General features: G+C 39.7%; 1 protein-coding gene across 1 annotated transcript in view; it reads right to left on the bottom strand.

Moving 5' to 3' along the window:
- plrdgb (PITP-less RdgB-like protein) overlaps positions 1-17764 on the bottom strand; it is a 101875-nt gene that overhangs the window by 7701 nt on the left and 76410 nt on the right. The window contains exons 9-13 of the mRNA XM_066645969.1: positions 15228-15361; positions 14473-14643; positions 11792-11947; positions 9325-9473; positions 2972-3088 (exon numbers count right to left, since the gene is read on the bottom strand). Of these exons, the coding sequence (XP_066502066.1) occupies positions 2972-3088; positions 9325-9473; positions 11792-11947; positions 14473-14643; positions 15228-15361 (727 nt within the window). The remainder of the gene's footprint in view (positions 1-2971; positions 3089-9324; positions 9474-11791; positions 11948-14472; positions 14644-15227; positions 15362-17764) is intronic.

The raw sequence follows: 17764 nt of genomic DNA on the forward strand, positions 1-17764 counted from the left end.
AAAGCAGCAGCTCTATGAAAGTGTCAAACAAATAAATACAGTGGAATTTGAGTTCCTAACTTGTGTTTATTGATAGTCAGAAAACATGTTATTTCTTGCTAATTGAAGGAATACGGTTTAAAAGACCGTTGGTCCCCCCCCCCCAACGGTGTTCGGAAACTCTAAAAGGTGTCTTGCCTGTGAAATAGATGGTGGAAAACAACTCTAGAAGTTGCACTTAATTTAATGCAAAATGATGAAAAGGTGTGTTGTTTTTGGCTGCAATAATTCAATGTACACAAATGGCCCAAAGGTCCCAAAATATCCAGAAAATGAACTCAATTTGTCAACTTTAAACGGGCACTTTGGAAAGGACCATCCGCTCACTTCGTTATCTGTAGCTCATTTCACTGGCGCTTTTCCAACAATATGGACATGTAAGGAAACCAGAGAAAGGTGTTCAAGAGCCTCTGTAACATGGAGGTAAACAGGGTAAGGACACTTACTTCGCCTGTTTTAGTTGGTGTTAGTTAACGTTAGCTTGACTTGCTAAACTCAGTGGCTCAGATTATACTCGGCTACGTAGCTGCATTACGGAGGTTTATAGCGTCGGATGAATTCGACTTCGATCACATTTACAATAATAACGGTACCTCTAAATTTGAGTTTAACTTATTGCTAGGATATTGTCATGAATAATGTTGGTTATTTAGCTAGATACTGTCATAACAGTCAGTCATAACAGTCAGTCATAACGGTGTTTTACCGCGGCGTTGTTTAGTTGTTGTCCACCAGTGACGTCACGGTTGCGTTCAAGAATTTCCGTAGCGAGCTCGGGTTTTTCCGTCAATTTAATGAAGTTGTCAGTTTTAAAGCAAATTAAGCTGCTATTTTCATTTTAATTCATACTTATATATTTCAGTAACTAAAATAATTTGAAATATTTATAGAGGTCCATTAAGTGGTGCTTAGCCTTTAAGTATATGAACTTAAATATTTTATGACAACAGATTGCCTTAATGTTTTTGAGTACTACTAACTCATTCAGGTTTACAATGTACAACAAGGATTAACACTGGCTTGGTTTTTGAAAGGTGATAAAAGTTCCACTATTTGAAAGGATTCAAAAGTGCTGCTGAGTTGGATGTTTTTTCTTGCTGAACAAGTAATAACATTTGAATTTTTTATAACTAGCTACTAATGTACTAGTAGCGCTAAAGCCATAAATACACCCTGCTACACTCTGGTCAACAACTGGAACTTGAGAAGAAGATTTTAAAGGGCGCGCACACACACACACACACACACTAGGGCAGCCGTGGCCTAATGTTAGAGAAGTGGGCTTAGGCATGCACTAAGGAGCATGAAAAAGCATGAGACGTTTTAGTGGAAGTAATTCAACTACTAGAAGCTGATGGAAATTGAGGCAAAACTGGCTCAGACTAAACTCCTGAGATGTGAAAAACCTGCAAATAAAAAGTTATGGCTAAGTGTCTTTATGTGTACATCTACAATTATTTGTCATTGTTCAGTGTAAAACAAAACCATCTCTGGCAGGAAACACACAACCAGGGTGGTGGGCAGCCATCCCCGTTGCCCGGGGAGCAGATGGGGGTTGGGTGCTTTCCTCAAAGGCACATCAGTCGTGGATTGAGAGAGGAGGACAGAACTGTTTTTTTCTCTCTCTCCATCTGTAATTTTCCTGTCATTTTGAGGACCTTTCATCCCCAAGTCCACTTCTCTAATCATTAGGCCACAGCAGGCCCCATCATGAAACTAACTTCATTATGAGATGAAATGTACGGCTATGTGGAATTTACTTCGAAATAATTTACTCATTGTAGCTTTGTTTAAAATCTACTGAATAAAACAAAAAATCAGATGGTTGTTTTCAGTGTCAAACAGAATCCAGCGTCCAGATGCAGGTTGAGTGACTAAGAACACATCCACCTGAGAGGAAGACAGTGAATTTCAGTGTCTTTAAGAGGATTAACAATGTCATTCTACACCTTGTCATGAGAAAGTGAACTTTCCTTAATATTTGTTTCCTGGATAAGGACTGAGTAGTCCACACTTTGAAATTTGAGCTGGATATACTGGGGAATTGATGCCTATTTTATACACGGAGTGGAATATAAACTGTCTCATGCAAGTTCAAAAATACTCTGAAAATGTTTTGGTTGTAAAAACACTGATTGCACCTTTAATATAATGTCTCTTCCTCTCAAGAGTATTGTCTTGGACTAAGTCTTCATCTGAAACTAAATCCCAATACAAAATGTATTTATATATATATTCACTCATTCTCATGGGCTGTTATTGAGTTTGAAAAATGGACCATAAATTAAACATATTATTAATTTTATGACACAATTTTACATACATCACAGCTGTAGCAACATGAGCTTTTCTGTTCTGTCGCTAGTCTTCAATGGCAAGTACTGACGGCTAATTACAGCTTGTTTTTACTTATTATGTGAAGTACAATCACTGTGGGCTTTGAGGTAGGGGGTAACAGGGATTGATTTTCCAAGAACTTTATACCATTCCTAATGAAATTTCGACAAAATATTTGAATTTCTGAGTAGTTCATACATTAAGTGGTGACCCTATCATTGGGAGTTTTCCTGTGATACTTCAGGAATTATAAGCCGGGAAGTCCCCTAGAAAATAACACTAATCCTGCCCTTCATCTCCCTCCTCATTGTCACATCATTCTAGTGAATGCAGTGTCTGCTGGATGACAGTGTAGCTGCCAGTAACTAAGAGTTTGACACTAATCTCTGTAGAGATTAATTTGGATTTTCTCAGCCAATTAACTGATTCTATTCATACTGCTTTAAACAAGATATAAATATAAACACTCATAAACAGAGCTGTGAGTTGCCTGCAGTGTCAGGATTAGGGATGAGGAGAGTTTGTGAGGTAGTAGGCCCAGTCTGTGTGTGTGTGGCATGATGATTAGTGCTAGTTTGAGTGCTAGAGTGTTTACCCTCAGTTTGACATGTGTTCGTCTGCGGAGCCACTTCTCTCTCGGGCTTGAGGGAGAGATGGGTATAGCATCTGAACAGTCTGCTTCACCCGCCTTCAAACAGTCACATCGTAACACCTGAGAACAGAACAAGACAAAGAAAACAACAACACTGATCAAATACATATATGACAGCTTCAAAACCATTGCGATGGTTCACTGTGCTGTAATAAGATGAATAGAACCTCTGTTGTTGCTACTCATGGCTCAGCGCTGCAGAAACTGCACTATGTAACTCTTGTAGTGAAAGAGAGCAGGAAACCACACCCTCCCTCTGCCTTTCCCCTTGACTTCAGGACAGTGCTGTAAAAATGAAGTATACTCTGCAACTGTAGGGGGAGCCCAGGAACAAAAATTCCAAATTTTACCTTGTGTTCCTTTAATTTTGCTCAACGTTTCAGATTGGCACAAGACCCTGCTTTTTTCTTACAGTCAGAATAATCAAGAGGATCCTTTAGTAATACTTTAGTAAAGGTGGAGCATTTCTATTAGTCGATTTATAATGAAAAACACAGACAAGACAGGGCGCAGCCTTTGCCTTATGGTTAGAAGACTGGGCTTGATATTGGAAGGCAGCCGGTTCGATCCTCGAGACCGGCAGGGACATCCATGGCTGAAGTGCCCTTGAGCAAGGCACCAAACCCCCAAACACTCCCTAGGTGCTGGGGATGGGCATCACATAATTACCCAGTCACCCACAGACACTCACACAGCCAATCCACCAACCAATATAACTTTCTGGACTGAGGAAGGAGACCAGGTCACTCCTCAGAAGAAATGCAGGCAGACATAGGGAGGACTTGTTATGCTAGTTTATATTATTAGTACCTTTTAGCATTTGATGAACAACAAATCGCAGCACAGTGGTGCAGCAGGTAGTATCGCACTCACATAGCTCCAGGGACCTGGAGATTGTGGGTTCAAGTCCTGCTCTGGGTGACTGTCTGTCGCCTTGTGCCCAGTGATTCCGGGTAGGCTCCGGACCCACCTCAACCCTGAACTGGTCAAGTAGCTACAGACAATGAATGAATGGAAGAACTACAAATCTCATAACCATCTTGAAAAATGAAAATGGCCTCTGCTTTTTGGTGCTCTCACTCCCTCACATTTATTCCTATATGATTTTAAATTCTCAGTGGTCTCTTACATCAACCCTTTCCTTACTCTGTCTGAGAAAAAAGTCAGTATCTTTTAGCCAGAACAGTGAAGGATTGAATGTGTATTTCCAGAAATAGTCAGTGGGATGACACACTGTAACACTGTTTGCTGTCATCCATCTTTTTTGTCAGGAAGCAGTGTTGAGAAGAGATAAGTGTTTGAATTGTTATTTCCTGCAGACACGCCGGGGTGAGTCACTGGGCGCTAACACACCCCTCCTGTCCTGATGATATGCAGATCAGAATTACTTTGGAGGATTACAGATGACCATGGAAGCAAAATATAATTCATGCATGTGTGTGTGTGTGTTTGTGTATATATATAAATATATGTATGTGTGTGTGAGTGTGCGTGCATTTGAGAAAGCAAGCGATTGCATGTGACGCATGCAATGGGACTGACCCTGACATTCAAATGCTTCTCCTCCTCCCCCCCATTAAACTCCCAGCACTGTTTTGAACACTGGATCCTGATGCTGTGCTGTTGTTCAGATTCTGACCTTGCTGAAGCAGAGAAGACAGAGTTGAGAATACAAAAACTCTGCCTCTGGGCTTCCTTCCACTCAGAGAACACACTGAAAAAATAAAAAAGGAGGCAAACAGTAAAGACTGGTGTTGACCTTCTCCACTCCCTCTGTTGAGTTTGGATACATTTTTTCTCATGTCAAAAGCAGGCATTGAATACTCTTAATGTAGCTAATATTACAGCACAGCCACTGCTACCTCACTGTACTTATTTACTTTATTTGTACAAACCATAATTCGCACACATTTACACTGATAAAGACTCTTAATGATAAATGATTATTAGTTTACTGACAACAGTGAATACCGCTGACCTACACCTGGTCTAGATGTTTTAGTATAGTCTTTACATTCCAGTGTATTATTCATCATTGGACGCAAGGCAGGAACACACCCAGCACCAGTCCTTCACAGGGCAACACACATACAGTCACACCTACGGACACATTTGAGTCGCCAATCCACTTACCAACGTGTGTTTTTGGACCGTGGGAGGAAACCGGAGCACTTGGAGGAAACCCACACGGACACATGGAGAACACACCAAACTCCTCACAGACAGTCACCTGGAGCGGGACTAGAACCCACAACCTCCAGGTCCCTGGAGCTGTGACAGAGACACTACCTGCTGCCCCACTGTGCCACCCCAATGTGTATTATTCACACAGCTAATGTTATAAATCATTCATTACTATTGTATATGGTGTTTGTATAATCTATTGTCTCTATTTGTTTGTCTTTTGCACTGCTGTCTGCTGTCTTTTTCTGTTAAATGCAACACCACTACCTGATAGACATGTATTTTGTTCTTTTCACAGCACGTCTGTGGTGAGAAAGACTAAAAATAAAGTTAACTTTGATACATAATGTATTTTCTCGGTCTGTAATATACAGTAAAAATACCCTTTCATAACTTTGGATGTCTACATCATGGCCACACAGGATACCTCCCAATACTGGGAATGTTGGCTCAATTTGCAGTACACGTATGTTATTGGATTACGGTTTAATACTGAAAAATCAGACTGATTACATCATTTTATAGCCACCTAGCTAGCATTTTGCATTGAGCATGGCGAAGCTCCAAAGCATCTCACATATTCCAGTCTTTTCTATGGGAATTAGGAGCTTGCAAAACTAAACAGCTGTGTTCACACTAGGTGTATATTAACCTGTTTCTGCAAGGCCGCTATTGGTGAAAGCAGCTAGCACAGATATTTAATCTGGTTAACATCTGCCAATAGAGGAGTCATGACATGTGCAAATTCACCCAGAGAACTTTTGATGCACTGTTATATTGTTGGATGTTGCTGGGCAAGAGCAAGGTGATTAATTAGAGCAACAGCAACCTAGATCAAAATGTTAATATATTTTTTCATTCTTGGTTTGTTAGGTTGTGTTCATTTCATATCAATTGCATGGACAACATTCGTGACACATGGCAGTAACGGACAAAAGTAGGTGAGATGGTATAAGCGTGGTATTCATACATTGAAATACATTGTATTAAAAAAATAAAGTCTATAAAAATATAGTCATGTGATTAATTGGCTGATGGCCAAATAACTGCACATTTATAGTACAAAGCTGCAACATGATACTGTTAAATCGATAACATCACTGATTTAAAAAAAAAGTAGCAAATAATTCCTGTTACTGCTGTAAAGTTATTTCAAAATGTAAAATGTAATACTTACAGGGCACAACATTTTTTAAGTTTTTTCATCTCCCAGGGGTCACTTGGCTAAACAAATTTCCATAGATGTGAGAGTGTGTGTGTGTGTGTGTGAGAGATGCCCTGCAGAGGACTGGTGCCCTGTCCAAGATGTGTTGGGTCCAGGTAGGCTCTGGACCCACTGTGACACTGAATGAATGAATGAATGAAAGGCAAATTAGGTGGTTTCACATTTAGTACATATTTATGTTTCTCCATCTTGTCATGTTTCTTGTGGAGATGGCAAATGTCAGTTTTCCACTGAATAAAGAAAACAGGGGTAGCCCCAGTTACATCTCTTTTTTCTGCAATAACCTCATTTTTTTCTGGACCGAGATAGCAAATATTTTGTTAGCTTTAGCAATGTGAGAGCAAGTCTGGGTCTCCTGGCATGAGACTCGTTGAGAAAGCAAACAGTTTGTTAGCTTTAAATCTGCAAGAGCAAACAGTGCTCTGAAAGGATTTTAAATGGGTGAGAGTTGGCTCTCTGTATACAGCAGAAGACATGCCAAAAGGAAGGACTTCTTTAAAGCTAGCAAACTTATTTTTAATGGTTTCTAACATATGCCATGTGTTAGCTGATCCTCCACAGGGCAACACATTTGAGTTATATTGTTTTGCTCCGGGTGACTGTCTGTAAGTAGTTTGGTGTGTTCTCCCCGTGTTTGTGTGGGTTTACTCCGGGTGCTCCTTTTTCCTCCCATGATCCAAAAACACATTCGTAGGTGGATTCGCTACTCAAAAGTGTCCATATGTGGGAGTGTGTGTCGTCCTGTGAAGGACCGCCTTGCGCCCAGTGATTCTGGGTAGGCTCCGAACCCACCGCGACCCTGAACTGGATAAGAGGTTACTGAGAATGAATGAGTGAATGAATGAATGATGTGTCTGAAATGCTAAAAATAAAGTCAGTGTAAACCACATAAGAAACATCTGGATTCCATACTTCTATACAACATCTAGTCAAAATCTGCCACTGTTCCATTGGCATTCAATGTATAAAGCAGTCTGCCTGCAAGATGGCTTATGCAGGTGAAGCTATTTTCAACTGTTATTATGATCATTTTAACTGGATTATTATAACATAGGGATGAGTGCAACCACTGGATGGTGTCAGGAACGGACGACAGGGGCTCACAGAAGTCATATCAGTGCTTGTATCCCACCTCCTCAGTGAGACATGATTAGGGAGGAGGACTGAGGAGACGAACTCCAAGCAGTGGGTTGGGGCTGTGAACTTCATATCCCCCTGCACAATTTAGCTCTCCTAATTACTTGTCGACACTTACACTGAAAAGTACCTGGTGAGGAATACACTGGCAGGTATAAGGTGAGACAAAAATAGCAGAGGCGAGATGGAGAGGGAGAGAGTGAGAGAGACATAAAGAGAGATGCGGCAGCAGGTGTCTGCCTGACAAACTTTGATAGAAAGCACACTGCAAAATGTGTGAGCCTTAAAAGGTGATGTTCAGGATTGTAATTAAAAAAACACTTTTTATACAATTCAGAAGATGTTTCCTCACCATTTGCTAGCTCAGTAGTCTGCTTGTGTGCTGGAAACCAGTCTAATGTGTTTACGAAGCTCCAGTGTCAGTAAATGATTAAAAAAACTGTCTTGCATATCAACGGTATGCTAGGCTCAGTTCGATTCCCCACAATCGTAGGCATCCCCTTTAATATTTTTGCTCTGTACTATGTTTCCTGTCTGTCTTTTATTCTAGGGAGGGCACAGAGCTTGCCACAAAAATTCATGCCAAAAAAGTGTCAGAGTATATTAGGTACATTCTTCTACATGATAGTTAAACTAAAAGTTTAAAAAAGTTAAGAAACTTCAGGGCAGATTATATTTGACATACACACACTATTCGCTATGAAATTCCATACAAAGGGACACTGTCAAAGAGCCTTGATCCATTTTCCGGTGCATAAAGCCGTAAATAAATCATGGCATTTTGTGGAATGCTGTTCCTGTAAAGAACTGCATTTTCTGTGAAATTAAAAAATGTTAACATGCCAAGTGGAATTATTCACTTTATTATTGATGGCTATCAATAAACTGACCTGTGGTAAAACACATCACTAGAAATATCCGAATGTGTTCTAACTCTTCAACCCAGATCATTGCAAAAAGGGTTTACTGTCTAACATTTCTGAACCATTTCCAACCATTGCCAAAGGTAGTTATGTTTAAGGTGGAATGGTGACAGTTAAAGCTGATGGCACACAGCAGTCACTGTCTGTGAGGATTTCTCCCTGTGTCTGCATGGGTTTCCTCCGGGTGCACTGGTTCACCCCCACAGTCCAGAAACACATTCTGGTAGGCGTGTTGGCTATGTAAATGTGGCCATAGGGGCGAATGTATGATGAATGGTTGGTAAGGCTGCTGTAATTATTGTGTGAGTTTGTAAGAACTGAATGGCTGTTGTGATTCTTGGAGGCTGATATATCTCTCTCTGATATGGGACATTATTGGTCCTGTTATTTTTTTTTTTTTGTTTTTTATACACACTTTTCTTCTCCGCTGAAATAGCATTTACATATATAGCTGTGAAGCACTGCTGTTTTGGATTCCATTGTTGCTTTTAGAAAGAGTCATTTACTGTATGTAACAGAGATGAGGACGATATGTAAAGGCAACTACCATTTTTCTGAACTGGACAGCTCAGCATGCTTTAAGGAAAATATTAACTGTCCAGATGTGTTAGGAGAGATAGCGGCAGGCATAGACACCTGCTATTCAGGATTGGAATGAATGGAGAACTGGCCAAAGCTTAGGCTTAAATCTGTACATTTGTGCCAGGAAGAAATAGGAAAATGGTATGCCATAGTATGCATGCAGAATGTAGAATATTAAGATGCAGCACTAGACTTGACTGGAGTAGAGTTTTGTGGAGATGCTGTGTATATCAGAAGTCTCTCACCTGTCTGAGGATGAAGGCCATGGCATCAGTGGACTCCCAATAAGAAGCGTGGAAGAGCGGAGGCAGAGCTACAGTGGGGAAAGCAGTGAGTACGTCTGGACAGTACAGCACATAATCCAGCCGCTTACAGCCCCACCACCTACTGCACACTGACACATAAGAGCACAAACAGGGCAGAGTGAATCAGAAAGACAGAAAAATGAAATACAGAAGTAAAGAGTGATGATGTGTGTAGTTTTTTTTAATCATTATTTGTAGTTACACTTATATATAGCCTTTTTAGACAGCCAAGGACACTTTACAATCAACACTGCACAAAGTGCCATTCCATTCAACACTCAATTGTTGGCGAGAAGTCGCAGCCAAACGTGCTTAGTGTATTCTCAACCAGGATCCACCTACTGCATTGGGCCCTAGGGGTTCACCCAGGGAAGAGTGACCATCCATACAGAACAGATTATTTTAAGAGTGTCCAATTCACCTAACCTCCACTTTTGGACTCTGGGAGAGAACCAGAGATCCCAGAGGAAACCCACGTAGATGGGACTTGAACCCAAGATCCCAGCGCTGAGAGGTGAATGTGTTAACCACCAAGCCACTGTGCCACCAAATGTAGTGATATTTTATATTCATTATATGCACTTAAGCATAATATTAACTGACTTGTACATTTCTTAGTACATTTTGTGTACATGCATTTACTCACATTTGCATTCTCTTATACTTTCACTCTGTTTTGTTAGTAACAGCATCTGAAATTTTTGTGAACATTCCATTTTATTTTAAACCAAAAGAGAAGCATAGAGCTTCACAACTTCCTTTCCTAATACTGACAACTCGTGAATATATGAAGTTCCACTACAGATCTTTAGCAGACTCAGCATTTGATTTTGTTGAACTTGATACGTTTACTTCAACTTAAAAAGTTAAATCAAGAGTTTAATGACAAAATGAGTCATGAGAGGTTGGGCATTAGGGTGATTTTACCCTCCACTACACATTTTACTTTAAATGCATTATAAATACACCAAGGTTCAATAAATTTAAAAAAATAAGTATCCTCAGGGATGATGGTTCCAGGACCATTTGCAGTGCTCTTTATGAATTGGCATATAACCTATGCACATTCTATTTTATACATAACTTCATTAAGTTTTGTATACATACACTTTCAGTAAATGACCATTATATACAATACAAATGTTGCACAAATGTCGAGAAAAAAAAAAAAGAGATGCAATGCAAACATTGCTCAAACAATTGCTGGAGAGAAGGGGAGGAATCTGTGAAATAGTGGAAAACTACAACAGGATAAATTTACACATCATTTGTGTTGATCCGGTTTAGTGCCTGATTCCAATTTTGCTTTTTGGAACTTGGTGGAATTTTTTTATTATTTTTGTATATTTTTGATTTGTAGTTGGTTGCATTTATTATGCAGTCAACTTCATTTTATCATTTATAAACTCAGCAACAGGTAAGCGGTGCGCAGGTGACAAAAAGCCACTTATTGTATTGCTTTAAGTATTAATTCTTTGAACAACACAATACATTTCGATAAATTGGCTTAATAATAAAATAAAATGTGCCTATTTGTGATCATATTTAGCATTTCAAACTTGGCTCAACATTTCAGTTTATAAACTACATTATTTAATTATTTACACAAATCAAAATTCTTACATTTGTATGCAAAATCTGGAAATGAAATAAACATATTGTCTACAAAGAATTAACTTAATGGCTGCATTTAACATACTGCACACAAACTGAAAGAGTAAATATAACATTTTTTTAAATGTTGTGTTTATGATTTTCAATAGATTAAATTCAGGAATTAAGCAATGATTGTACATTCAAATGTGCAGAAACTGGTTCTCTGCTGAGGATGTTCTAGTATCATTTTTATTTAGAAAATCAAATCAAATGTAAATTGATCAGAGGAGCACATGTCATTTTCTAATTAAAAACATGTATCTATGTCATTGTGGATTTTTAGCTTACTACATCATTTGAACACAGCAGCGTTCCTTCATTTGGTGTGAAAATTTCATTATGGATGAACCAACAGAAATGCTCCAAAATGCATTGGAAAAAAGTCTTTTTATATTTACTTCCATTAAAAGTTACGAAGGTTTTATCATTCTCCTGGATATTTTTAAATAAATATATTTTTAAAACTACTGAATACCTGAATGTTGTTTCAGGTTAGTGTACACATATCTGCACTTACAGATCAGTATATTGCGTAAGATTTTTCAAATGTGCCACTCACATGAATAAATAATAGAGCACTGGTGACTATAAATAATAAATGCTGCATTTGTCTATATAAATGTCAGGATAAAATTAATTGGAAATCCATCTCATAAATCTCTGTTCAGCATTTGAAAGATTACTGTAATCAGAAGATTATCAGAAGATTATTGTACATAGTGTTTATAAGTGCTGTGCTCTGTTGACTCACGCTGTGAGATGCTGCAGTCCTCCTGACCCGGGGCAGATGTGCTGTTACGAGGGTCATTCATTGTCCGTCCTGCCCTGCAGCCTCCAGAGCAGCATGCAGTCTGACCAGCATCTGGAGCTCCACTTCCATCCAACTGATGTTTAACAACTGTTTCAGCTATAAGCATTTAAGACAAGAAAGAAATGGAATGAAAAAAGGAAACAATTCATAAAATGTAGTAATGTCTTGGCAAGAACATTTTTAGATATGAAACGCTTTATGGAACTGCTTTGTGTCTAACTGACTCATCGACTCACTGGATGAATAATTCATTGACTGGTTGACTCACTGAATGACTGGCTGAGATACTGTTTGACTGACTCACTGAGTTACTGACTGAATGACTAACTCAATAAGTGACTGACTCACCAACTGTCTGAGAGACCTTCAAACAGGGGAAAAGCATGAACCGAGATGAGGAGACCGCTCTATTCCTGCTCCCTAGTACTCCCTAATACTGACTTAACTGACTATAAATTATGCAGCGTGCTCCCTTCATTAAAAGCAAACACAGACCTAAAGTGCTACTAACCTAAACAACTCAAGTTACAAATCATTTTCTCAGGTCATTCAACCCGTAAATATATAAACAGACTAGTTAAATTCAGACTAGTATGTTTCAACTCAAACATACCACCTTAAGTTCCACATTAAAAGACACTTTTAATGTGGAACTGAATGTAAACATACTCACAATTCTAGGCATGCCCTTTAAATGAGCATTTAAATGTATTTTTGTTTCCTTGTTAACCTTCCCAAGTGTCCCTCACCATGTGCTTTGACTGACTGACCTGAGGGACATATGGACTGACTGGTTCACTAACTGCCTCACACATGTATGTGTGGAACCCCTTTAACACTTACTAGCCTTGCATTGTTTATAAGTAGGCCCTAGCTTTTAACATTCCTCTAAATGTAAGAAGTTGTGTTCAACTAAGACCAACCAAGAGTGTCTAATACAATTAGCACTAGCAGCTACAGAAATGTAATTATCTATCACAGCATTCTGCCTCTCAGGAACAACACAGGAGCTCTACCATTTGGAGCTGTTTTTCAGTGCAGTATTTCAGTATTTCATTTCAGGTTTTTTTTTTCAGATAATATAAGCCATGTGTGTACAACTGAACATATGTGCATCCTAAAATTGTTGAATTTATTAACTGCCCAAATTCTGACATTGTCCCGTCTAGCTCTAATCCAATAGAGAAAGCAAAAGTGCGAGCATCTGACCAATCTATATGACTAAAAGAGTTCTTTTGGTTGACCTTAAATGTATTGGAGTAAGCCAATATAAATGAAAATAGAAATGACAGCACCCTTGAGACTTGCTTTCTCATAAAATGACCTTTTGCATCTTGCCAAGGGCTGTGATGTACATTTCAAATGTCCAGTGATGATTCAAAGGGATTTAGACTGGAAAAGCTGTAATTCCCTCTTCTGATCCTGGCACCAGAACTAACCAAGTGAAATGTGTTTGTGTGTGTGTGTGTGTGTGTGTGAGAAAGAGAGAGAGAGAGAGAGAGTGAAAGAGAGAGGGAGAGAGAGAGAGAGAGAGAAAGAGAGACTAAGCTGGCATGCAGCAACAGTTTGACTTTAACCCCTGTGTGAAGCTGAAGTGACCTCATCTTGGCCATCTAAATGAGTCTAATTTGAGAACATTTTCTGGCTCAGAGAGCTGCTGGCACATACAGAGCAACACTGATCCTGTAGACAGAGAGAGAAAGAGAGAGAGAGAGCCTGGGAGTGACGTTACATCCACTTCCCAGCCTCAAGTTTCAGCTCTTATTTTAAATTTGCTATTTACTGTGTCAAAAAATGTGAAATGTCAAAACCGAAGAACTACAGCAGCAATACATTAGTGATGTACTGAATGTCTGTGCGGATTATTTCAATCAATGATCAACATCTTGTTGTGGCCGATACAGATAAGAAATAGTCACACAGCTCTGTGAAGAATTTCTCCCAGTGTCTGTGTGGGTTTCCTTGGGGTGCTACAAAAAAAATGCTGGTAAATGCTTAAGCTATTCAAACTTTCCATAGCTGTAAACATATAATGTCTTGTGATCATGCGCCCAGTGATTCCGTGTAGGCTCAGGACTGACCGTGACCCTGATTAGGACAAAATGGTCACAGAAAATGAATGAAATGAATGACTGAATAAATAACACTACACTATGATCCATATACTATGTGTTATGATGCTAAATCAGACATGACCATTACTGCCTTTATAAAACGGGCAGTATAACAGTTATTGGACATAGAATAAACATAGTCCTTTCTACATTCTCTTGTTGATTCAACTGTGGCATTGGGGCCTGGACAGGGAAGTGAGCCTGTGATGCGAGTCTCCGTTTCAATAAGTGCTTCAGAACCAATAAAACTTCCTGTCTCCACTGAATGTATGTGCATCTGTAAATACACCGTTGACAATAAGATTTTGGTTGTATGTAAATGAAGTTGGTACAGTTGTACCACATTAGCACTGGTAGAATAGTAGTAGAATAGAATCCTATGATCTGATGTAGAATTAGGTGAACCTATGTACATTTTTACATTTATTATGTAATAAATGGAATAAAATAAGAGGAAGAATTGATTTCTAAAAGCTGATAGTGACTGTATGAGAGAGTTCTTCTTACAGATGAGGGTGGAGCGTCCGTCCCCCAGTGGGTAGCGCTGGTATCGAGGCACAGGGAAGGGAGGCAGCTGAGTGAGAGAGGGGTGCAACAGGGGCTCCAGACGTGAGGCAGAGGGGTCCGATGGGTAAAACAGATTAAAGATCTGAGAACAGGCCGGATGCAGCTGGGACACTGCAGTGACAGGGAGAGAAAGAGAAAGAGAGAGAGGCCAGCAGGGAATAGATACAGGTATGAAAGACTTTTGAAATATTCCTTTTTTACACTCATCCCTACCTCCTTTATCTTTAGCACATGGTTATTAACCTGCCTGATAATAAATAATAAAAGATTTGAATGATATACATAATTTTGTCAACATTAAACATTCCATAACCTTTTTTTTAACTGCATTAACACATCTGGCTTTTCTGTCGCTGTTAACAAATAAAAACCCTCGTAATGCATGCTTTAAATCTATTAGACAGTGGCACCTATGTGTAAAACATAAGAGAAATAGATTATCTTTTTTCATCTTATTCAACATGCATTTTTATATTAGTGGTCTTCATGAGTCTTTTATCAGTGTCTCTTTCATCAATGAGTCTTGTCAGGTAATTATGAAGCTCCTTAATTATTAACAAAACCTTTTTGTTTTCACCGTTTCAACAAGTTTCACAGCAGCATCTGGACTGGATCAGCGAATGAAACAGTATTTCAACAGGTGGTGTAAAATTAGACAAGGTTAGTGTGCTCATGTGTATTTTGGTGTCAATTACCCTGAACAGCAGGTAAGACCGTTCTCCTCATGGCAAGCACCAGCCCCAGTGGACAACCGAGCAGAAAGCAGTCTGAAACCTCAAAGTCGAAGCACCCAGGGTGTCTCGAGCTGCTTTGTTCATCCTGAGACAAGCTGAGAACAACAAAGGCATAACATAACTAATGTCCTGCAACAACAAGTCCTGCAAATATCACATATACTTTTCATACATGTCTGAAGCACAACTCAATGCTTTCAACAATGTACCATTCTTTAATTAACCACCTATAGACTTTAAAACTCCTTTTCCATGTCCTTCAAACCTACTTTGTGAATGAAATAAAAAAAAAACATGATCCTCATGTAACTGTAATAAAATCTTACATTAATGGACATACAAATTTACTAATGCTTATTTCATTATCATTCATTCATTCATTATCTGTAACCGCTTATCCAGTTCAGGGTCGCAGTGGGTCCAGAGCCTACCTGGAATCATTGGGTGCAAGGCAGGAATACACCCTGGAGGGGGCGCCAGTCCTTCACAGGGCAACACACACACACTCACACATACGGACACTTTTGAGCCGCCAATCCACCTACCAATGTGTGTTTTTGGACTGTGGGAGGAAACCGGAGCACCCGGAGGAAACCCACACGGACACAGGGAGAACACTAATGCTTATTTCCTCCTACTAAACATATTCTGGGTATGTTATTTCTTCACATTTTGACATGTCTTAGAGCTGCCTTCTTACACATTGTACATATCAGGTACACATCTGTTACCCCGTCATGTTGAAAATGTACTAAAGGGAAGGTCTTGTTACCATAGTGCCTGCCAATGGGAGGGAAAAATATTAGACTGCAATAAAAAGTGGAGAAAAATGGGCAAGTGACTAACTCTGACAAGGGCCAAACCTTGATGGTCAGACGACTGGATCAGAGCATCTTCAAAACAGCAGGTCTTAAATGGTGCTCCTGGCACGCAGTGGTTAGTACCTAATAAAGCTGTCCAAGGAAAGACCATCAGCGGTGACATTGTCATGAGCACCCAAGGCTTACTGATGTTCATGGAAAGTGAGGGCTAGTCACACTGGTCCAATCCCACAGAGTAGTTACTGTAGCACAAACTAACACTAGCTGTGATAGAAAGGTGTCGGCTGTATACACAGTCTGCACAGACGCAGAACAGCCAGCATGCCCACACCAAAAAGCACCTACATTGGGCATGTGAGAATCAGAACTAGACCAATAAAGCAATAATAGCTGTTGGCCTAGTCTGATGCATCACATTTTCTTTTACATCATGTGGATGGATGTGTGTGTGTGTTGCTTCATTGCTTAGGATCCCCTGATAGCAGTGGGGAACATGACAAATAGCTTAAGTTGTTGACTTGGCCTCCAGACTCCTCAGATCTAAATCTTATTGAGAATCAGTGGCCTCTCCTTGCATCTTATAGGCCAGACACCACAGGACAGCTTCAGAGATCTTGTGGAGTCCATGCCTCAATGGGTCAGCAATAGGTTTTAATATTATGAATAATCTGTGTTTAAATGTCTAAATACTGTAACAGGATTAGTGTTGGGTGGTATTTACATTTTACTTTTACAAGGACACATACAGGGAACTGAAGATACAATGTGAATGCAAGAGCATTATTGATTATTCTTACGTGTTTTCTATGAAATAAGAATCAAACTGTTTTATAGGCCCAGAGTTAATCAATGTATGTTTCATAGAGTGGGTCCCCCACACGGGGTGGCCATGTTTTAAACAGGTTCTCTCTAATAACGCCATTAGGAGTCAGTTACCGCTGTTTCACAACATAAAGAAACTGGACTGCTGGACTGGTGTTGCAGGTGTCTCTATTCAGGTTTGCTGGGCAGTCTATGGGTGCACACTTTGTTGTTGGCATATTTGTAGAGAGCATTTCAGAATCATCATTGACCAGGTCATCTGAACCTGTGTTAACAACTCCCCGTATGAGCTTAAGGTCACCACGTTTAATGGCGTGTGACGCCTAGAGGCATTAGCAAACCGTAACTTGTAAACCTCAGCCATCTGATCCGGTAAATAATTAAAAAACACAAACAATCAACTGGAATATTGAGAGAACATGGCAGGCTTCTTACCACACAAATTCAACCAATCAAACCTTCACATTACAGCAGTGCGGACACAGCCACACATCATTGAGTCATAGACAGACACATTAGCATCAGAAAAATGACCAGTAATTTTCCATAATGCCCATTTTCCCAAATAACCCTTCAACAGGCACGGTGGCTTTACTTGAAAGCGAAGTACTTCCTTCTGTCGTTTTGGATGGAGTGGTTGATGGCAGGGTCATGCAACTGATCTTTTCCTTTTAAATTCATCAAATCTGCCTTGTCAACCGAGATGTTCCCTGGCTACAAACATTACAGGGTGTTTTTGCGCAGCCAGGGGGCAAACACGATTTGGTAACAGATGGTCTCAAGACAGTAACATTTGTCATTGTACGACGTACCACAAAATGTCTCTTCCGCATTGAACCCATCTGTGGCTGTGAA

Source organism: Hoplias malabaricus, chromosome 15 (assembly GCF_029633855.1).
Source record: "Hoplias malabaricus isolate fHopMal1 chromosome 15, fHopMal1.hap1, whole genome shotgun sequence".
Classification (NCBI taxonomy): Eukaryota; Metazoa; Chordata; class Actinopteri; order Characiformes; family Erythrinidae; genus Hoplias; species Hoplias malabaricus.